Genomic DNA, 24447 nt, shown 5'->3' on the forward strand with positions numbered 1-24447 from the left:
CTCACGTTATGCAGTTCCGGAGCTCGCTCTGCGCGCCGATTTCAAGTTGCTGGTGCTGCTGCAGTCAGGACAAGGAGTTTACACTGCAGCTCTAGGTTTAGTTAAAATAATAAGCACTACTAGTACTACTTAGGTTGTCGACAGTAGGTGCACTTTAAACATTTCGGTTCGAAAAAGGTATTGTGAACATTTCTTTATTAACAAAATGAAACACTTTTTTTTTTTTTGTTCTGTAGAATAAAAAAAACAAACACAACCGCCCTTGTCTATACTGTGCGAACGCACAACAGTACGCGAACTTGGCATAAGGGTCGTTGTACATATTTTGCTGTTTTAAATAGTTTTGAGCAATTGCCATTCACTTCTTATTTCAAGTTTTCTTTGTTTCCAGTACCGTACATTTATGAGGTAGGCTTGCAGCCACTATGACCAAAATAATTTAAATGTTGACAAATCCGTGGGGTTGATATGGTGAAAGACAAAATATGCTTTAGATTAAGCAGTTGTAGGCAGAGCAAACTAATCAATGGACATTATATTTAAGTGTGTTTATAATTAACTATATGAAAATAAAAAGTTAATTGTACTTGTACAGAAATATCTACCATAAAAAACTTTGAAATTGATCTAATGCAGTCGACTACAGACATTCTAATCTAAGACAAACACATACCTCATTAAATCTCAATTTAAAAAAAGAAAAACAACAATATTTCGTTTTAAATACAAATTAAAACATTTAGTTAATAGATGTAGATTCCCTTGGGTGACAGAACCAGTATTTTACAGTAACATGATTAACACCTTGACTGAAAAATTGTTATTGGACTATAAACTACTGTTTTTTGTAATTGCTTTCTTTGTGTTTCACAGGAAGCAAAATGGATATAACAGGAGATTTAGGGCAAGATCTGCACAATGGTATTAACACATTGCAGATACACATTGAAGTTAATGTTAAGCCTTCAAGGTAAGTTTTGGTTTGAGTTGCCATAATGACAAATTTTAATGCAAGCCAGATCAGGTGTAAACCCTAGGCCATATTTTGTAGTTAATAATATCTGTGGATATAAAGTTGTTTTCAGTAAATTTAAAGAAGTACAACTGTTTAGTTTTCTACAGAGCGCTGAACATATTGTTGTTTTTTTCTGTGTAGTGAGCCACACAAAGGTACAATGTGGAAACTATTAGTCACAAAACAGCTATGTCTATGCACAAATCATTGCATTTAATTTGTTTTAATGAGTTTTAAAAGAAACTGCTTCAATTTAAGTGGTTGGTATTACTCAGTCCCTTAACCTGTGTCTGGTTATTTTTCTAGTGTGGTGAAGAAGGAAGCTGTGAGGCATCATGTCCTGGAGTTGCTCAAACAACACAGGATGGTGATTGGGGATTACACCTGGAAGGAATTTGATGATGAATTCCTGGTGAAACATGTTGAGTCTGTGGCCATTGTTGATACAGAGCTCAGAAAAGTAAAAGCAAAATCTCTTATTTTAACATATCTGTAACTCACTGTAAATCCATCATAAGCAGATCTCTTATGTACAGTTTTTGTTGTTTACAGCCAATTGATCTAAACAGCTGCTGTCTATCCATTCACATTTTCACTTTAAGTGAGGAGGAGCCCAGCACAGAGAATCTAGAAGAGGAGGATGATAACTTAATAGCAGCAAATCATTGGCTCTTACCCTCTGGTATGATCACTACATTGCCATCTTGTTCTATACTTGAACTACACTATAATAATAACTGGTGAGCATTTTTTTTCAATGGACTCATCCAGTTGATATTTGCCGTAATATACGTCTGGTTGATACGGGAAACACGCTCTCATTAACACCAGCAACAGAGCGAGACCCTAGCACAAGCTGCTAAACTGAAAGGAATTACAACCCTACCTCAGATAGTTACTGTTTTCTCTGTCACTTCTCTGTATGGGGTAGAGTGTGATAAATGAGAATACAGTGTCCATCCTGGGATGTTTGGATAAACTTATGTAGCATCCCACCCCTCGTATGGGCATTACATTCTCATATCGGCCACTACCCCAGGCATTATTCTGTTTATTACACTTGAAATTGTAACCATGTTTAAGATTATTTAATTAAATAATTAAGAGGTGTGTGCATATTAGCAATATAAATATATATTGCTATGCTGTATAACCTAAGTACAGATGTTTAAGCAGTTGTTTTGTGTGTTTTATAGCTGCATTTCATGGTATCTGGGAAAGCCTGGTATATGAGAATGAAATTAAAACACAAGTAAGTAATGGTTTGTCATTGGTGTTTACTTAGGTGTTATGCTTTTATAGATACTCATATTAACACAATGTTACATCAAACCTGCACTCAAAACTACCTGTAAAGAAGGACGTAATAAACAGATTTGACTCTGTAGTGTCCAATGATATTAATGTGATACACTAATTGGTAAAGCATGGTTCATATTGCATGGCCTATATCACATGGTTTAGTTTCCTTTTAATTCACAATACATGTTAATCTGCCCTTACTTGACATGATACCAGCTTTAGACTTAAAACGGTTCTGGACAGTGTCTCACAGTTAACCTGTTCAGTCATCCATATTTCATGCTTGATATGCCTCTCCATCACTAACTGTCTGTGACCACAGCTGTCTTTCCTGGCAGCCACTTTCCCTTTGTTTTGCCATTGCTGATAAAGTCTGATGACTTAAGTCTTGTAGCAGCCTACCAACATACTGTAACTCATTGTTCGACATGCACCAATTATCATGCCTTGTTCGAATACTGTTGCATCTTAAGATTTCCCCATTTCTGATACACTTGGTTATTTACAATTGTGCTGCTCCCACAGATTTGTAATGCTGCAGGGATCACACATCACATAACATGTGTTAACTTTGTGTTTTCTAGCTGCTGGACTATGTGTCAACCACTATGTTATTTTCAGACAGAAGTGTGGACAGCAACCTTATATCCTGGAACAGGGTTGTACTTCTACATGGTAAGGTTGGCTAATCTTGATTTATTTATATATATAATATATATATATAATATATATGCATAGAACAAATATATAGAATATAATATATATATACGCGCTATATATAAATTGCATGAACATATTATATTCACGACTAGACTAACTGTGGTAAGTTTGTCAATGTTCTCCATTTCATCTTTCTGTAGTGTATCTTGTTTATGCATTGACATTAGTACTGTAAGTCATATACAGTATACTTGCCTTTCCTTTTTATTTAAGCAGGTTTGGTTAGATATATACGGTACTGAAAAGGCTCTGCTTCTGTTTCTGGGACAGGTCCTCCGGGAACTGGGAAAACATCATTATGTAAAGCTCTGTCTCAAAAGCTTGCAATTAGACTCTCACAAAGGTAGGTTCACTTTGAGCAATGCAGGGGCGAAATCATTTCAAATCTTTTGAGATAGACCTGTCACAATTCTGTAATTATGCTACTCCTTCAATTATGCTAATTTGTTCTTTCATATAAAAAGTGAAAAAAAATATTATCGATAATCATAATTATCATCCGTGACCCAATGAAGCAGGAAGCGGCACTGAACTGTCTGTATGAGGCGTAAAACATGGTCTGTTTCACGAGCACACTGGGAAGTTAGGTATTGATTTTAAACAGTATGCTTAGGGGTCATTCCGTGTCTCAATGGTGAAGATTTGCTGAGATACACCCCCTTTTGTAGGTGGGTTAGTAGTCATACTTGAAGTACGTCTCATTTTGGAAGTGATTATGAGGACCTAAAAATGAGATTTAGAATGTCAGTAGCCCTAACAATATCTGTACAGAAACAGCCAGGTAGAGCTGTAGAATTAATGCAAAATAAGTACCACCGCTTCAGTATTTCTGTGTTGCTGGGGGCTTTAAAATTGAAAAAATGGTCAAATTCCTGAGTGATTAAGTGTATGTTCCCTCTAAAGTAGAAGATATATCACTTTCACATTGCTTAGGTGTGCTCATAATTTAACTGACTTTCTGTATGCAGCTCTGTTACTGTCTACCTACTTTACTGTCTGATTTAATGACCCCACAAAAAGGCTTCAGGATGAAAGTATTGAAAATGGCCCCATGTTTGAAGGGCTGAAACCACTTGTGGGACACGAGTTAACAAACTGACCTTTGGTGGGCTTACAGATGAGGATTTGAAGGACTTGTGGTAAAATAGTTGACTTGGTAATCTGTCCCTTCAGAGTTGAATAAATGTACAAACATGAACAAGACAGATTTATGTTGTTTTGGGTTATATTGTACATATTAGCAAATTTGAGTTTAAACCAAGAGAAACCAAAAAACATGTTTTAAATAAATCAATCCATAAAGCTAAAACCATCAAATGTGTGCACCAGCACCACCACTATATAAAGACTTTAATCAGTCAACAGCAAGTCACAGTCCATCCCAAGACTCATTCAAAAACATGTCATAAAACCAATATTTGTTCTGCCCATATAATATATAATAATATGTCAGATTTCAAGAACATTGTGTCACACACAGTTCCTGTAATTTAGATATCCAAAAATAGCATGAATACCTTTTTCTATACCACTGGAAAAAACAGAAGGAAGCCGATTACCAAGTCAATTATTTCACCACAAGTCATTGCATAAATAGAAGAGAGTTGCATAAACAGAAGAGAGTTAACTTTTAATGGAAGCATAGGTGGTTGATTTTATAAAACTCTACAAGCAGCGATGTGCAAAACTTAAAAAAAAACCCTTTTGATTCTCTTAATGGCAGATTTGCCACACAAGTAAAGAAAACAAATGCTTCCAGGTAACGTTAGTAATTGTTTAGTTATATTAGTACATTTGGTAGCACTTTTTTTTTTTTATGAAGGTAAAAGTTCTTGAATTAACTGTTTAAATAAGAAACAAAGACATGTATTTTATAGGAAAACTACATAATTTATTAATCTACAAATTACAATAGGTGTGTTTTTATACAATAGGTGTGTTTTTAACTTTAAAAACTAGGCGCATATACTGTCTAGTCTTTTTTTTCTTCTATACTCAGTGACTTAGACTGCTGGTTTTCATGTTGCTCAAGTATAAATTTGATAAATTACAAGAATTTAAAATATTTTATTTATTCGGCCAATAATCACGATTATCTTGATAATTTACAGACGATAATCGATAGCTGAATGTAATTATCGAACAACCATAATTTCTAATCAAACACAGACAAAACCCTGAGTAGTTTAGTGGAGAAATTTGCCTAGTTTAGATAAGGATTGAATTATTTCCGACCAATAACATCTACTAATCCTTTATTTAAACCCCAAAGTTTGCTCTCTGTCTTGCGTTTTTTTTTTGTTTTCCACCATCCTCCACTCCTACTCCACCTCGGCAACTGCGTCCTCTTCTCCAAAGGTCTCCATCTTGATGATAAGTGAAGCTAACTTCCCAACCTTAGAAGCCCAACTGCTGTTGGATTCATCATCCGTGAGGAAGGTTTTCCACGAGTCAAGGGGCAACCCCCGGTCAAATTTAACTATCACTGTCATCTTTCCGTTCTCCTCCCTAGATCCCTCTTGGGGGAAGTTTCGGTTGCTTCCCAGCCTTGGAGACCGAACGATTCAGTCTCACCTCCACAAGGGTGGCTCTCCGCAAGCCAAGGGGAATCTCCCAAGCGCATATCTTCTATTATCAATTCCTGAGGTCTCTTCCTCTACGCAGGCCTCGATCATGTCCAGTGAATACTTGAGTACTCAAAATAAAACACATAAAAACACACAATACATTACTCAGTAGAAATGTACTCAATTCACTTGTAAAGCAAATGGCAGAATTCACAGGTTACAACCACAGAACACTTAACAAATAAGTACTGTAGCTTTAAATGCCATTTTATTATATACAGCTCTGGAAAAAATTAAGAGACCACTGCAAATTTTTCTTAAATCAGCATCTCTACATGTATGGCAGCCATTCCATTCCAGTGTCTGTTGAATTCCAAGACAGGCATTCTACTGAATGAGGTACTGATTAGGGGATCACCTGAACCAAATCTTATTTAATGAGGAAAAGTATAAAAACCACTCCTGTGGTCATCACTATCCTCTTGCAATAGGACCAGCTGGATGGCAAAAGTAGTAGCTCAAAAGTACTAGTAGTACCTCAAAAGTAATTGGAATCAAAAAATAACTATTGACCATGCCCAAAGAGTTGAAAAGGAAAGTTTTGAGTGAGGAAAAGAAGGGTTCAATTCTGGCTTTACTGGCAGAGGGATACAGTGAGCATCGGGTTGCTTCCATCCTTAAAATTTCAAAGACGGTGGTTCATAAGAACAAGTTCAAGCAGCACACATTGGGGACAACAAAGCTACAGACTGGCAGAGGGCGAAAACGACTCTCCAATGACCGGGATGACCGCCAACTCATTCTAATGTCACTCGGCAACCGTAGGATGACATCAAGTGACCTACAAAAAGAATGGCAAACGGCAGCTGGGGTGATGTGCACAGCGAGGACGGTTTGAAACAGGCTCCTAGGGCAGGGCTGAAGTCGTGCAAAGCTAGAAAAAAGCTCTTTGTCAATGAGAAGCAAAGAAGAGCCAGGCTGAGGTTTGCAAAAGACCATAAGGATTGGACCTTAGAGGACTGGAGTAAGGTCATCTTCTCTGATGAGTCAAATTTTCAGCTTTGCCCAATACCTGGTCGTCTAATGGTTAGACGGAGACCTGGAGAGGCCTACAAGCCACAGTGTATCACACCCACTGTGAAATATGGTGGAGGATCGGTGATGATCTGGGGGTGCTTCAGCAAGGCTAGAATCGGGCAGATTTGTCTTTGTGAAGGACGCATGAATCAAGCCAAGTACAAGGTTGTCCTGGAAGAAAACTTGCTTCCTTCTGCTCTGACAATGTTCCCCAACTCTGAGGATTGGTTTTTCCAGCAGGACAATGCTCCATGCCATGCAGCCAGGTCAATCAAGGTGTGCATGAAGGACCACCAGATCAAGACCCTGTCATGGCCAGCCCAATCTCCAGACCTGAACCCCACTGAAAACCTCTGGAATGTGATCAAGAGGAAGATGGATGGTCACAAAGCCATCAAACAAAGCCGAGCTGCTTGAATTTTTGCACCAGGAGTGGCATAAAGTCACCCAACATCAATGTGAAAGACTGGTGGAGAGCATGCCAAGAGGCATGAAAGCTGTGCTTGAAAATCAGGGTTATTCCACCAAATATTGATTTCTGAACTCTTCCTAAGTTAAAACATTAGTATTGTGTTGTTTAAAAATGAATATGAACTTATTTTCTTTGCATTATTCGAGGTCTGACAACACTGCATCTTTTTTGTTATTTTGACCAGTTGTCATTTTCTGCAAATAAATGCTCTAAATGACAATATTTTTATTTGGAATTTGGGAGAAATGTTGTCAGCAGTTTATAGACTAAAACAAAAATGTTCATTTTACCCAAACACATAACTAAAAATAGTAATACCAGAGAAACTAATCATTTTGCAGTGGTCTCTTAAGTTTTTCCAGAGATAGATAGATATATAATATAATATATATATTCACAAAGCCTCACATAATGTGAGTTGCCTCCCTTGCTGTATTTATTTATTTATTGCATTTATATAGCGCTTTTTATACAAAAGTATTGCAAAGCACTGTACAGTACATAGCAGAAAAAAAGAGCAAACCACAATACATTTATATAGCATGTCACACATGTAACTGCCACAGTCAAACCATTGACATAACATACACATAATACAAAAGCAGCAATTTTAAAGTTACATTAAAACTCACTAAGAAAGCCATTTTATAAAAGTGTGTTTGTAGTCTTGATTTGAAAACTGTAATGGTCCCAGCTTCCCTGACAAATGAAGGCAGAGCATTCCATAATTTAGGAGTGCTACAAGAAAAAGCCCTACCTCCCGTGTTGCTTTTGTTCACCCTAGGAATAACCAACAGCCCTGCATCCTGTGATCTCAGAGTGTGGTTTGGAAGATACAGGGTCAGTAACTCCTGCACATGAATAGGTACTAATCCATTCAGGGCCTTATACGTTAACAGCAAAATCTTAAAATCAATCCTAGCCAGGGAGTCAGTGTAAGAGGCCAAAATGGGTAATATGTTCACTTTTCCTGGTTTTAATCAGAATTCTAGCGGCGGTATTCTGAGCAAGTTGCAAGCTTGATACCACACGTTTTGGGACACCTGAAAAAAAGTTACAATACTCAATTCCAGGGTAAACTAAATCATGCATTAGTCTTTCGGCATCAGAATCAGAAATTGTTCTAAGTTTGGCTATTTTTCTCAAATGATAAAAAGATACTTTAGAAATTTACCCAATATGAGTCTCAAATGATAGATCAGGATCAAAGACGACACCTAATTTCTAGTTTTAAGTTTTGATGAAAGACAACAAGGGTCGAGTTCATGTAATCCCACATTTCCTTTTATTTGGTTCTGTGAGCCCACTAGCATAACCTCTGTTTTATCTGAATTCAACATTAGAAAATTCTGTGACATCCAATACTTGATGTCTATAAGGCAAGTAGCTAATAACACCCTGGCAAATAAATTCTTGGCTTTAGGGACAAATATAGCTGGGCATAATCAGCATAGCAATGGAAGTTCACTCTGTGTATGTCACCTAGCGGTAGCGTATATAATGAAAACAGCAAGGGACCTAGAAATGCCACAGACAACTTCTGATAATGTCGATTTTACCTCCTCAGTAGAGACAAACTGAAACCTATCAGGAAGATAAGATTTGAACCAGGATAGGACAAGGCCAGACAGTCCCACTGTGCTTTCAAGATGATTCAGTAGGATGGAATGATCTACAGTATCAAAGGCAGCACTTAGATCAAGAAGAATTAATACTGGTAAAAGCCAGAGTCAGAGCTTATCAGTAGGTCGTTCACAACTCTGACAAGGGCTGTTGTAGTGCTATGTGCAGTATGAAAACCTGACTAAAACTTCTTGAATATACCATTAAGAATGGTTGTAATTGAATTGCAACAACTCTCTACAGCCTTATCTAAGAATGGTAGGTTGGAGATTGGCCTACAGTTATTGAGGACTTGAGGGTCTAAATTGTGTTTCTTGAGCATAGGCTTTACCACAGCGACCTTAACAGCTGAGGAAACTACCGGGGGGAAAGTGAACCAGGTATTAATAACTCCAAGAACATATTTTAATAGTTTTGTAGGAATAGGATCCAAGAGAACATGTAGACCTAGTAACTCTCATATGTCAAATAGCTCTGTCAGTTCCTGTAAGGTAATTAAAGAAAAAGCCCCCATAATAGCCATAATAGGTGTAGTTAGTAAAATTGTGCTGGAACTCTCATTAGAAGCTGTCTGTGGAATCTCATTTCTGATGTCTAGTATTTTATTTTTAAAGAAATGTAAGAAGTCATTGCAGCTGTGAGAGGACCCAAAGGGTAGGACTATTAGGGGAAGGTTTAATTATCTAAGGTAGCAAAAAGAAATCTATGATTATTTTAATTTGTTTCAATTAAATTAGAATAATATGATCTAGCCAAGGCCAGAGCCTTCCTATATTTAATCATAAACATGCAATTTGGATTCCCACCATCTCCATTCTATTTTACAACCCTCATATTTCATCATTGAACCACTGAACTTTTTTTTTTTTTTTTTAAAAGACACACTCCTGAGTTTTGATTGGTGCTACAGTATCTAAGATACCAGTCAAGTTGGTACAGTAGGTATTAACCAGCTCATCTACTAATGAGGACGCAGAGAGTGGTAATGAGCTCAAGACATCAGAATGATTAACAGCAGTTGAAGAATTAATTACCCGGGATTTAAATGTACGCTCCACAGTCTTTGTAGATACTGGCAGATTCACCTCGAAAAGAATGGCAAGATGATCAGAAATACTAAGATCTATGGTGACGTTCTTAACAGCTAAACCATGAGTTAACCAGATCTAAAGTATGGCCACGATTATGCGTAGGAGCTTTGACATGCAGGACATAATCTAAGGAATCCAGTAGCCAAGGAGTTAGAATCATAATCAAATAAAATAATCCTTCATATTTGACTGTCACTATAAATAGCAGACCCCCAAATTCAATCAGAAATAAAAAATAATTCTACACCCCTAGATGTAAGTATTCTCAATTTTCTAAATGTATTGTAAAATTATTGGTTAAAGTGTTACTTTGTTTTAAACACTACAGACTATTAAGTAACATTTTATTGCATGCAAATTAGTTATAGCATTGTTTAATTTGTGCCTAAAATAACAGTAATGTAAATCTTCAAAATGTTGTTTCAGATACAGGTATGGACAGTTTGTTGAGATAAACAGCCACAGTTTATTCTCTAAATGGTTTTCTGAGGTAAGGTTGACACTTTGATTTAAGTGTGTTTTTTGTCAGGTGATTTGATAATACTCAGATGTGTTAAAAAAATGATATAGTATGTCTGTCCTTGCTGCTCTTTTTCAGTATCAATAAATAATAAAACCCATTGTTAGCTCTTAAGGACAAACTGGATGGTCCAGATTGACAGCAGTTTCTGTGCATTAGTTTGACAAGCTGGTTAATTGTGGCATTCACAGAATATTGTTACTAATGTAAAATAAAAGTACTGTAACATACATTTTTTTTCTAGAGTGGTAAGCTAGTAACCAAGATGTTCCAGAAGATTCAGCAGTTAATTGATGATAAAGATTCCCTTGTTTTTGTACTTATTGACGAGGTAAGGGGGGGGGGCTCTCTTCTCTGTTATTTCAACTGTAACACTGAAGACGTATTGCTTATTTAATTTTGCAATTACATTTTGCATTCTTTTTTATTCAGCTGTTGCTTGCCTTCCAATTGGTGAACTAGAGAAATACATAGGCCTACTTATTACTTAATTTAGTAATGGATTGATGTTTACCTTTTTATTACGCCTAACTATTCATGAAAATAACTGCATTTTTACCACTTTAGGTTGCAGAATAAGTCGTTAGGAACTCTACAGCCCTACAGTTTTTTTTTCATCTCAGTTTATTGGTCTGTTGATGGTATTTAGGCAAAAGCCCAGTAGAAGAGTGCCTTTGATTTGATGACTCATCAGTATCTGATTGTCTTTAGACATGTTATTTGTGGGCTGAATAATAGTACTACACATTTTGGTTTTACAATAGCAACTGTATAGTTTGAAAAATTAAATTGTTTTTATAACCCATTTGTGTTTATGGCATTATTTGTTTCAATAGAAAAATGAGCTACTGTTATTTAACTTACAGTAAAAGAAAGCTTTTTTTCATTAATCCGGACATCTGGTTATTTCTTTGTACAACTTGTGAAGTTTTGCTTAGCGAGGTACTACATTAATGTTTCAATTAGCAAGACAGAAATGTTGTTTCATGTATATTAAGTTTACATTCAAGGAATAATAAAGCAATTCAAGTTGTACGTATTTTTTCGTTAGCAATGTAACACAAATTTTGTTAATGACTTGTATGTCAACTTTAGTTACCCCCCATAACCCCATATATATATATATATATATATATATATATATATATATATATATATATATATATATATATATATACACACACACACACACACACACACAGTGCCTATAGAAAGTCTTCACCCCCTTGAACTTTTTTCACATTTTGTTGCATCAGTGCCTCAGAGTCTCATGCATTTAAATGAGGAATTTTTTTCCACTTATCTACACACCTTACTCCACACAGTTAAAGGGGAAAAAAATTTTATTGAGAAAGATTATATAGTAAAAATACAAAACTGAAAGATCATAATACATCTCCACCCCCCTGAGTTAATACTTGGTGGAAGCACCTTTGGCAGCAATTACAGCTGTGAGTCTGCTGGGATAGGTCTCTACTAACTTTGCACACCTAGATTTGGCAATGTTTGACCATTCTTATTTACAAAACCATTCAAGCTCTGTCAAGTTCCTTGGGGAGCGTTGATGGACAGCAATCTTCAAGTCATGCCACAAATTTTCAATTGGATTTAGGTAGGGGCGCTGACTGGGCCACTCATGGTACCTTTTTGTTCCTTAGCCACTTCAGTGTAGCTTTGGCTGTGTGCTTTGGGTCATTGTCATGCTGAAAGGTGAACTTCTGTCCCAGTTTCAGCTTTCAGCAGGTTTTCCTCAAGGACTTTTCTGTACTTTGCTCCATTCATTTTCCCTTCTATCCTGACAAGAGCCCCAGTCCCTGCTAATGAGAAACATCGGGATTCAAGGCCTTTGATATTTTTTTATACCCAAAATTTTGTGGTCTGACGAAACTAAAATGGAACTTTTTGGCCTAAATGCAAAGCGTTATGTTTGACGCAAACCTAACAGAGCACATCACCCAAAGAACACCACCCCTACTTGGTGGTGGCAGCATCATGTTATGGGGACTGGGGCACTTGTCAGGATACAAAGGGAAATGAATGGAAGCCATTACTTAGATCATTGTACTGTTACAGCTATTTGCGCCCGTTTTCTTTTTTCGTAGTCAGAATTTTGATAATGCAATAATTATCTACCTGTTATGTGTTCATTTTTAGCGTGGGTAAAACCAAGGTTAACATTATAACAAAACCGGAGCTGACATTCTCCATGACAGATTAAATTAGCATTTTTATACACTGAATAAACTTAATATCCTTTTAGGTCATTGCCTGTTATCTTAAAAAATCACAATGTTTTTACAGTTATTTAATTCAACGTTTGGTCTATAAAATAAACATTCATACCTTGAAATTGTATGCACGTTGTGATTTGTGACAGTATTTGTACTCTGCTGTCCAAAACTCCAATACGATTTGCAATCTAGACTGGGCGGTTCAAACCTCAGTCATCTACTGCAGTTACACAAAAAAATAACCGGGAAATGCAGAAATATGTGTACTTATTTTGTAGTTTCAGCTAAACAAAAATAAGCTTACTTTATTATTGTCTACAAATCCTGACACTAGGTTCCTGAACTGTCCGTTGCTATCCAAATGTGGCTGCATATATGTGTTGTTGTACTTATTATAGGGATGCAGTTTGGCATTTGGTGTCATATGACCTAACGTGGCGAACTCATTGGTTGTTGAGTTCCTGTGAGGGGAGTTGCATCACAACTTATTTAACATGTTTAAACGTTGTGAGCCAATTGAAATCGATTACCCGATCATGTAAAATCAGATGTTTTTTTTTTGTTTTGTTTTTTGTTTTGTTTTTATTATAATAACTGAGAACTCCAGATAAGGTTTTGGGTCGGGGAGTAACTTACCCTCTAATTAACACCAAAAGTGTAAAATGACTGCAAATTATGTTACTTTATATTTTAACATTAAATTCTTAAACTCTGAACATATTAAAACTTCAATATAAAGCCATACAGATACATACAATAACGAAATGCATTAATAAGTTATAAAACAGTTTGTTTAATATTATAGGCAGCTTTTTTTTTTTTTAGCGGTTGCTGCTGACGATGGTTCCAGCTGTATTTGTAACTGGACTGGGGTGTTTACACTTCAAACTGTGTAGCGTCAACTTTTTCTTATTCTTACTGTGATTGGCTGCAAAGACAATTGGGCTATCCAGGGATTGGGTAATGTTTGTTGGGTTGGTCTTTCTTGTGTACAGTTTCCTAGTAACTGAGGACATTGCATTCTGGGTGATGTAGTTGTTAGTGGAAGTTTGAGGGGAGGCAGACAAGCTGTGCAGCAAAATTGCTATGCGTATATGTATGCATTAAATTTGAATTAAGTGCGTATTTCTGATTTTTGAATGCGCAAAATCGGCAGGTACGCAGCTTGTCTGAACCGCTGGTCATAACAATCTTTAGCATTGTGTACATTGACTGCAAAAATGTAATGTTGCTGTGCTTTGTATGTGTAGGTTGAGAGCCTTACTGCAGCCCGCAGTGCTTCACGGGCCGGTACTGAGCCATCTGATGCCATACGTGTAGTTAATTCTGTACTGACACAACTTGACCAGATTAAAAGGTAGGTCCTTCTGAAATGTAAGATCATACCTGGTCATAAATTAAAGCACTAATTGTCTGTTTCTAATAGTGCACATCTGGTTTGTGTTGGCTATACAAAAAGATCCAGTTGTCCATTTGGGTTATTTCTTTTTCTATAAGAAGATAACAAAACTGAAATCAAGGTGTAGCACTGTCAATATCATATAACTATACAAGTTGAAGATCAGGGGCATGACATCCATAATTCTCCTATGTTCATGTAAGGCTAGGAATCATGTGAACAGGACAAGCTTCAACAAAGCATTCTGGTCATCCTTCTTTTGTATTCTGCTATTTACATTGTATATCTAGGGTCTGTGTCACAACTCTCGCCTCACCAATTACCATTAAAGAAAATACCCATTATAGCTCATAATGTAATTACTAATCATAATAAACACAATACCTCAATAAGAACTAGCGATTCTGGCTTAATTATCCCTAGATTCATGATGAAAAGAGATTAACAATTAATATTATGTATTTTAAGTATTTCAGGTCAATCATAAATGTGTATTTATTAGACCAAAAAGAAATGTAATAATCCAAATTATTATTACATTTATTCATATTCTCAAAGGAAGAAGAATAAAGGTTAGGCTTCATTGTTAAAAACATGTATAAAAATAATGCATTCTTAAATGTTCATAATTAATCCTTGATGTGCTCTCTGGTCATATAATTCTGCATTAGTGAAGCTGTCTTAATAGTTCATCATGCATTGTTTGGTTGAGTCCCGCATTACATATACATGCGCCAGCTTCCACGTGGCTAAGTACGCATGTACAATGTTCAGCATCTAGTTGGATAGACACACATTACACATTGTGATGATATCAAAAACATGGCTTCAGTTCAGTTACTTGTAAACACACAATATAAGTTTGATACTTATTCTGTTGGTGTGTTGTTTAAAACAAAGTCTTCTTAACACGGTCGTCCTCTCTGTAGAAGTTAGTTATGCAGCAGCACAGTGCAGTATCTCTGTGAAGGCTGTAGGCAAAAGCTTTCGTCATTTCGGAGGGAGCCTATATTCTTTGGGACAGCTTTGAAGATTATATCATTGCATCTTCGTTGAAGAACTTCAGAGTTTGATGAGTTGAGAGCGATGAGATGTTTTGAAGAAAGAATCCAGAGAGAAGAAAATAAAATCCTTGTTTTGAGTTTAAATTGAGTTTAAATGTATAGGCGTTCCCTTGTACTGTAAACAAATCCTTGTCCGTCCATCCATTGGTTCACAGTATTTGATAGACAGTTGTGTGTCACACAAAAAGGGTGTGTTAGAGATTAAATGTATCCGCCTATTTCGTTATCAAAGGATTTTACATTTATCATTTAAACCTCCTATTCAATATAACTTTAGTTACATTCATTGGAGAAGCATATGAATTTCACTTTCATTCTTTATACAAAATTACGATTACAAGCATATAAACCAATATCATAATACACAATATCATAATACAATCAAAGAATAATTAATATTCTACAATAGTTATTAGTTTAAAACACATTTAAAACACAATAAACCCTTCAGATTTATTGGGAAACATAGTTAAAATAACTATTAAACTTGTGTCCACAAGTTTTGTAATTTAAAATGATTCTTAAAGCATTTTAACTAACTGTTAACACAATAATGGTACAACTGCATTGTCACTATAGCTTGCTTGGTAAGTTTTATGACACCTTAGGAGGCCAGACAATCGGATAGCATTTTTGAAGGCGAGCTTCAAAGAGTTAACACAGTTTGTGGCCTCTGCCTTTACTGCCTTATCTAATCCGCTTTGAAGTAAATCTGGTTAAGAATGTTCTGTAATCGGTGTTAACAACCCAATCCCCACAGCATGTCAATACAGACAACAACTAAATATCTGAGAAATGCTTATATTAAAATGAATTTAACCATGAATTTCCTTGACATTTGCAAAATGAAAATAATATGATTGTGAAGTTTCTCCATGTGATTGTGTCTTAATTGCCTAGGAATCCTAATGTTGTAATATTGACAACATCAAACGTCACAGAGAAAATAGATTTGGCTTTCGTAGACAGAGCTGATATTAAGCAATATATTGGCCCACCGTCTCCTGCAGCAATCTTTAAGATATACCTCTCCTGTCTGGATGAGCTAATGAAGGTAAGACTTTCAACATGACATGGCCTTCAGAAAATCAAAATATCATTGAATTGAACTTATGACATCAGCACAATGTATCAGATTTGTTTAACTTTTTATTGATATCAGTAACAGGAACACTGCTATGATTGTTTATACTGTATTAAAAATCAGAAGACCTTTTTACGAAAAGTTTCCAATTTATTTAGGTTTTAATGTTTTAATATTTTCCTTGTTGGATAGCAATATGTAGGACTGGTATATAAAATCATTGGTTATCAGCTTTTTATGTATGTACATAAAATAACTACTAACCATTTGTTATTGTTGTTTTCAGTGCCAGATAATTTACCCCAGACAACAGCTGCTTACACTAAGAGAGCTGGAGACGCTTGGCTTCTTGCAGAACAAAGTATCAGAGCTCAGTCTCCTCCTCAATAGAATTGCACAGTAAGTGTTTCTTTCCTGTTTACATTCTCTGAGGATACATCATTCTTTATGTAGAATTCAATTACAAAAAAAAACCCCAACCTGCAGTGAGGTGCTTTATGCTGCCTGACATAAATTATGACACATATCATTGGATGGCAAATGGCTTTATTCCAATCATTTGTCTGTATCGATTTTGAAAGACTAAAACCATTGTTAATTGGTGCATAGGAACATTTTCAAAAGCAAGGCGTCAGTTGTGTCCTGATAATTCTAAATAAACCACAGGGAGAGCATTAAGCCTGTCTATGGTGGGCATTCCGCATATGTTGGTAATTGACTGTACTACAGAATCTCAGGCTCATTATCCCCCAGTAGTCAACCTGGAGGTGGTCAGAATGTGTTCTGAGGTACTCTGAATACTATTATGAAACTGTTTGGCATTAATAATTAATGGTTGCTTTCTTATTGGCATTGGGTCTCATTTGACAGATATTCCGTCGATGACTGGTTCATAACGTTACTGTATGGATAACTATATGTACCTGCTCTGTGTGCTTGTGTAACCTGCAATAGCGAGTTTCTGGACCCTGTTCCACAATCCAAAAAGAAACTACGTTATCCCTTTGCGTGGAGTTCTGTGCAAAATCTCAGTGATTTGAGAAAACTACTTGTCCTATCTTCATACGTTTCTGTCCTGTTTTACTTGCTGTTGAGCAGTGTCCCCTTTAAATAAAACAATTCTTCAATGGTTACCATGGACATACAATCGATGAGAAAGACGGCAACAGTTTAAAGATGTGCAGCAACACAGTCTTCCACCTGATAGTTTAAATAGAAACCAGAGCTTTGTCAGAAATTAAACAGCAGGTTTGTTCTTTCTTGTCTTCCTTCAAATAAATTTTCCTGGCTGATTTTAAGTTAAAGTTTTGCTGTGTATTTTTTTAGTAACAGTGTTTGCAGGAGCAAATGTTAGTTTGATGATTTTCTTAAATGATCTTTACCACTAAAGCAAGACACTAACCAATTAGACAAATGGGAATGTGAACTGGTTTGAACATTTTTTTTTTGTATTTCTTTTGTAGGAAAAGTAAAGGATTAAGCGGTAGAGCGTTGAGGAAGCTTCCTTTTTTGGCTCATGCTCTGTATATCCAGGTACTGTTTACTTTTTATTTAATAATTTTACATTTTTTTGTGTAGATCAGCTGTGGACAACCTGAGAATTTAGGGGTCAGAAGTAAATCCAAAATTAAAATAAAAATCATGGTCAAACATGTTTATTTATCCTACATTTTCTTTTAAACAAAAAAGACATGGTTGCTTTTAGATGATATAATCACCATTAGAAAATGGATCGCACATTTCCTTTAACATTATTGGTCAATATGAGGTCCTAACTCTGTTTAATCTTCCTCGCTGTCCTATATGCCAATAGCATTTATTTAAATTTAGACTAGCCAATAAAGTAAAGAGAAATTGGAGAATAGTGTTTGCTGTCAGTGGAAATACAGTAACTAAAGCAATAGCAACTGGTCTCTGGTTTGAATAACAAGCTGTAGCAATCAAACAACTGGATGCAGACTGATTACTTTCAGCAACTTTATTTCAGCATCATAACAACACAGGTACTGTGCTCTCTAAACCAACAAAGCCAGGAGGCTTTTAATAAACATTGTGTGAATAAACAGAGTGAGCAAGTTACTGAACTAACTGCACAATCAGCCTTATTTTAATTGCTCAAATTATTATTTTTTTTTCAATTTCGCTCATACATTTAACGACCTAAACTAAGTTAAATACTGAAACTTAAACAAACCTGCACTCCAATGCTAATTTAAAAAAATAAAAAAGTTACCGGTATATTTAAGAGGGACATAAAAACAAACTGATCATAAAACATGATCACCTTATTAAATTATTGTTTACGCTATCGGAAATATCCACATTGTCCACCCTTGGTAATGTAAAGGTTGTACAGTACACATCACTGGTGTGGATCAAAGCGTCTTTATTTCTCTCGGGAGAATTTAAACTCTACAGTACAGAAAAGCGTTTAACCCATTGTGATTGATATATCCACAGGATCAGCTTCTTTCATGGCACCATCTTATTTTTTCATAATTTCAGCTTATTTTTGTTCTATACATTTGATGGATTCCCCCTGTGTAGTTGCACTTCAATGGAATTAGCATCCAAGGAAAGTTTTTAATATATTAGCTTTGTACTAAGTCCTTCAACTGTCTTTTTTCTGTTTGGTTTACAGTTCAATTACAGTTTGCATTGTTTAAAATAATGTTTTGGTATCAAATGGGTATGTTGCTCGTGTCATTTTTGTTCTAAATTTTACTGTTTTATGTCCTTAGGCCCCAACAGTTACACTGGAAAAGTTTCTTGAAGCTCTGTCCCTGGCAGTAGATAAACAGTTTGAAGACATGGCAAACCTGACAAACTGTGCGTGAGATGTTTGCATTGGTTTTCTCTCTTTTGTGCAAATCAGTTATTTCTTAAATATATATAAGCACATTTCTAATAACCCTTTATTGACAAATCTTTAGTAGTTTTCATCCATTGATTTTTTTTTTTCATTTGTCTATAGAATGCCGTGAAATTTTAGAAAGTAAATGCAAAAATGTCAAAATAATAATTTTGCCATAAAACCCTGGTGCAATTTTACTTCAAAGATATCTCAAGATTTCTGTTCCTGTTTTTTTGGCATTCTGAATTGTTTAATTTATTAACAGGTTTTCATGAAGATTTGTTAGGGTGTCTAAACATAGTTAAGTTGTATTGTGTGGCTTGCCATACAGCATTGTATTAAATGTGCTGATGCTTTTTTTGTTAAAATATATATTGCACAAAAAACAAGTGAATCCTGGTACATTTTTTTGTCTCATCCGTGTTGAGAGTAACAGAAGTATTAACTGAACTTGAAGGTTTTTGGAAGTATCTCAGTTCCATAAAAATTGTATTTATGCGTACTGTTCATTCCACTATTTGAACGCCAAATACAAATGAAAACATGAAATATTAATCCCAGTTAGTGGAATGAAAAAAAACAAATATTGTGAGTTGCATAACACAATATGGTTTAGGGCCCAACCAAAATTATCGACATTGTCTGATAGCATTTTCTGGCTTTGGAAATCCATGAGCCAATTAAATTGCAGAATATGATCCTCTTGCAAGACAAAGAGAGAAAAAGATCCCTATGTTAGTGTACGATATAGGATAAAGTAAACCAGTCGAACGTGTCAATTTTCACTTTCTGTACAGATAACATTTTCATTTACACTTTTTTTTTTTTTTGGGGGGTGGGGGGGGGGGGTGGGGTGGAGGTCTTAAAAAAGAGCACACTGTGTAAGCTTGCAGTAATTTTGGACGACCCCTTACACACTATGGCCAGTTACCCTTTGTCTACATAGACTAACTTTCTGGGACCAAATATTAGCCATTACAAATGACTTGGCTCAACCTGTTGATGGATTTCATTATTTAGGTACCATGTTTTTAACTAAGCCACAATGTAGTTACGTAAACAATAAACATGTGTGCTCCGGATGCTACTTCAATTGACTGAGGAGTGGAAAGTGGCAGATATGGAGTCCACATTATATTAGAGACATTAAAATGACCCATGTTGTGCCTAGATTAGTGTATTTGTGAGCAATCTGGGATGGATAAGTACAGGAATTTCCATAACTGTCCTGCAGGTGATTCCGCAAGATTTGGTTTGAGAGTAAATTCCAGGAATAAACGAGCTTCTCCATGACAACCAGATTGTTGTTGTGACGGGTGCCAGCGAAGACTGGGCCATTTAAAAAGAGAGTTTGTACTGTTTGCTTCCCTGGAAGATATTGTGTTTATACTGATGTTAGTTCAGGAGAGCAAGTGGAATCTGCCTTAAGTGTAAACAGCCAGTAAACTGGGGAGCCATGGGAAGCATGGTCTGTCTGCAGTGTAGGGAGTTTACTGATGGAGTTGCAGTACATTACAGGTGCCAACCAGAGAGATCACCATACTTGTGATGCAAGATACTGGATGCCTGGGACCAGCCTTGCTGTTTGAGGGAGGAGAACAGAAAAAGATGGGGTCCCTCTTGACTTCAAGAGAAGAGCTTTCTTGCTTGCTGCTAAATAGTTTTTATCATAAAGTATAGTTGCATACTACATTTTCTATAATTAAAAATAAATGTAAGCTTTTTGATCACTAGCACCAGTTCTCTAAAAGATTAATTGTAGTTGTTTTTTCTTTTAACACCTTTTTAGCGAAGCAGCAACACCTCAAGTATTTATAAGCGAGACCAGAGCTAGGGGCTTTTTCTAAATAACCACTTTCTCTGACAAATGAGGTTATACCCAGTAATGGCCATCCAGACAGTGTATTTTTATCAGTCAAAAGGTCAGGGTGTTGTTTAGTCTACTTTCTGTGAAGGTGTTAAATCAAGATATATAATTAACATGCTAAACTTATTCATTAAATGATGAGCTTATGATTTATATTTACTTAAACTAATGCATTATAATTATATTTACTTGGAGTATTATGTGTATTTTTGCTTGAATATTTTGTAGTATGAATTTAAACATTTAGGTAAGCTTGACAGCTAGCAGATACATTGTAACCACATACTGCATGAGCAGGGGGGTTGTGGTGATGTCATGAAAGGTGGGTAGACCACTGAAAAATTGGACATCAAAAATTTAATCAAGCAATACCAAAGCGTTCTTTTTTCTGACCTCTGATCCTCAACTAAGCTTGTGAGAATTTGAACCCAGACAAGTGTAATCCTGATCTGAGAAGCCTGAAAAGCCTTTACCTACTGATTGACTTCACCAAACCACTCTGAATCAATTGCATCTCAGAAGAAGGTAAACATATATTAATTGCCTGAATTATAGATGTCTTAAGTATGAGTAGAATTAATACATCCATGATGTAAGGTCGTTTAGTTAGACTAGTAGGCCTGACTGAAAGCAGTAAATGGTTTGAATTGTTTCTCGTTTGATTGTTTAAATACTTGTATGGTATTTTTCAAACATGATAAAACATTTTTAGAAAATTAAGTCGTGAAACACTTGTATTATTGTGGCAGTATTATTTCTAATTAGGAAGAGTCGGATAAAACATTGTTAAAAACATTGTAATATTATTATTGAGCTTCATTAAATATATAGTCTCTCAAAAGGACACTTATCCTAAATACAAGTATGGTGTCTGTGTTTGTCTCAATGTTTAGTGGATTCATTTCACTCGGGCCCAGTGCATGAAAATTGTACTGTTCCCTCCTGAGTTTTACCTTCATAAGACTCTAACGTGACTGTTAAATATCCTCACAACCCCACACTAAAAATAACCCTGGTTTCAGGCAACACAGTTCAGACTAAATGAGGAACACATGGCACAGAAATGAAAGCACCAGTTATTTACAGTGCTATCATCCTCATGCTTTTACTTGTGTTTCTATCGGTTTCTAAAGTACAAACTAGGTCTTCAGCATGGTTAGCTACAATCCATTCCCTTCATATGATATCAGATCAAGGCAGGATATACAAAGAGGTAGTTACTGTATGTGCAAGAATTTCTATACTTGTAAAGTTAGAAACTAGAATGCATCATAATAAATGTTAACCAATATTCTACCTGCACACAATTCATTTTAAAAGTTTTATTTTTGTAATCCAGTGTTCTCATCTAGAGTGTCTTGAATTCATTTGTGCTGTAATGAAAGTTGGGCCACAGGGAGACCGTATCTGTTACCATTTGCAGTAATTCTGGAGAATTTTGTAGTTTTTCCAGGCTATGTACTCAAAAAACACTGACTACTGTAGCACCCTGTGTCCCACCCCTTTATGTTTATGGGGAATTGCACTTCTATTAATTCACGCAGTTGTACTGAGACTCCAATTGAATGATTGATTAGCAATTGAGTCTCTACAGCTGCATAAAAGCTGCATGTCTTCACGCACTCAGTGTTGCGTGTTTGGGAAGTGGAGAATGGGTGAGAGAGAGGAGAGTAATTTAAAAATATAAACAAATTCTACTCGTGCAAGAGGACTCGCACGATACTTGTTTGGTTCGTCCACGTCTGTCTTGTGTGTGTTTGTTTGGCCAACGCGCCCTTTATTTTCAGTGTTGTTTGTTTTGTTTAAAATCTTTTTGTTTGTGATTATTATTATTTACAATAAAACTCGACGCCGTAGCATCACAGATTCACCGCCCTACCTTTGTTGTTCGTCCTTTTTCTTGTCTGACGTCACCCCTGCAAAGCCGTCCTGTTAACAGTTGATGTCAGAAACGGGACGACAGCGCTGCCTAGCGTCAGACCAGGAGTCGTTTTTTGTTTGGAAAAAAAAAGGGAAATGGATAAAGTGGAGGAGTACATGAAGAAGTGGCATGAGCACCAGAATGAGTTAAAGGCAGGAGGGGCTACGTGGTGCCTCACCTGTCTAGAGTATGGGCACCTCCTGGACGTGTGCCCATATGAAGACTCCCTTTTTGTGCAGGCCTTGGCCATGAGAGGACTAGCATGATACTTGTTTGGTTTGTCCACGTCTGTCTTGTGTGTGTTTGTTTGGTCAACACGCCCTTTATTTTCAGTGTTGTGTGTTTTGTTTAAATCTTTTTGTTTGTGATAATAATAATAATAATAACAGTAAACAATAAAACTCTGGACGTCACAGATTCACCGCCTTACCTTTGTTGTTGTTCGTCCTTCTTCTGGTCTGACGTCACCCTTGCAAAGCCATCCTGTTCACACACCCCCTAATGAGAAAATGTGTTTTAAAATAAACAATATAAATGTATCTGATTTAAGATGATTTTTAATAACTGTTTGATTATGGACTGATTTTGCAAACCTTGATTAGCACTAATCCTGGAGTACCTAATGCTGTCCAAGATTAATCAGGGTCTGAAACCAAGTATGTAGATCAGGGCTTCTTAAACTCAGTCCTGGGGACTCCCTGTGTCTGCTGGTTTTCATTCCAACCCAGCCCTCAATTACTTAACTAGACCCCTAATTGAACTGATAATTTGCTTAATCAGACTTTTTACTTGTTTTCAGCTCTTAAGTTGCAGTTCAAGTTACTTATACAATGTTATAGTTAATTTGAAATATGCATCTGTTCAAGAGCTGAAAACAAGTCAAAAGGTCTAATTAAGCAAATTATCAGTTCAATTAAGGGTCTAGTTAAGTAATTGAGAGCTCGGTTGGAAGGAAAACCAGCAGCCACATGGGGTCCCCAGGACCGAGTTTGAGAAGCCTGGTGTAGATGTTCTATTTCTATTCAAGATAAGCTCCACTAGAGGGCAGCATCTATTATCTATTTTAAGACACACTGTTAAATACATAAAGGAATACAAATTAGATTTGTTTTACTGACTTCAGTATAAAAGACCAAAGACCTAATCACAAGTAATATGGACAGAGTTGTTCAGTCTTTATTTCCAGAGACAGGTCTTTCTGAGATGTTTTTTTTAGCAATGAGTCATTTTTAATGGTGGTTTACCATAAGCAAAATATAAAAAGCAGCATTACCTCGCCATCATTTCTTAAATAATGTACAGCATAATTAGTTTTATTTTTAAAAAAAGGAAAAATGCTATGTACCAAAAGGTGCAAAATCAAAAAGAAAAAGGTAATATAGGTACACAAAAATGTGAATAATTGATCAAAAAAATATTGAAGTGGGACTTGTAGTCCGAAGCATCCTGATATAATAGATTTTTTATCAATTCACATTTCTGTGTACCTACATTACTATTTTATTTTTGATAATAGTCTTATTTTTGTTTACATGTAAAGCCCTTTATTTACTGGGGTGAGGGGGAAGCATTCATGCTGCAGACTCTCCAAAATGGGTTGTCGGGTCAGGATCCATGAAACTGTATTGATCCCTAGTTAG

At 36.0% G+C, this 24447-nt stretch overlaps 1 protein-coding gene across 1 annotated transcript; it reads left to right on the plus strand.

The window, feature by feature from the left end:
• Nucleotides 1-45: 45 nt before the first annotated feature.
• On the plus strand, nt 46-19360 carry trip13 (thyroid hormone receptor interactor 13). The gene is made up of 14 exons (XM_041240975.1): nt 46-177; nt 874-970; nt 1322-1475; nt 1568-1697; nt 2212-2267; nt 2902-2992; nt 3308-3380; nt 10294-10357; nt 10632-10718; nt 13869-13975; nt 15982-16135; nt 16452-16564; nt 17629-17698; nt 18907-19360. Exons 2-14 carry the CDS (start codon nt 882-884, stop codon nt 19000-19002), a joined length of 1284 nt encoding a protein of 427 aa, XP_041096909.1. The 5' UTR covers nt 46-177; nt 874-881; the 3' UTR covers nt 19003-19360.
• The last annotated feature ends 5087 nt before the right edge of the window (nt 19361-24447 follow it).

Source organism: Polyodon spathula, chromosome 3, assembly GCF_017654505.1.
Source record: "Polyodon spathula isolate WHYD16114869_AA chromosome 3, ASM1765450v1, whole genome shotgun sequence".
Lineage (NCBI taxonomy): Eukaryota > Metazoa > Chordata > Actinopteri > Acipenseriformes > Polyodontidae > Polyodon > Polyodon spathula.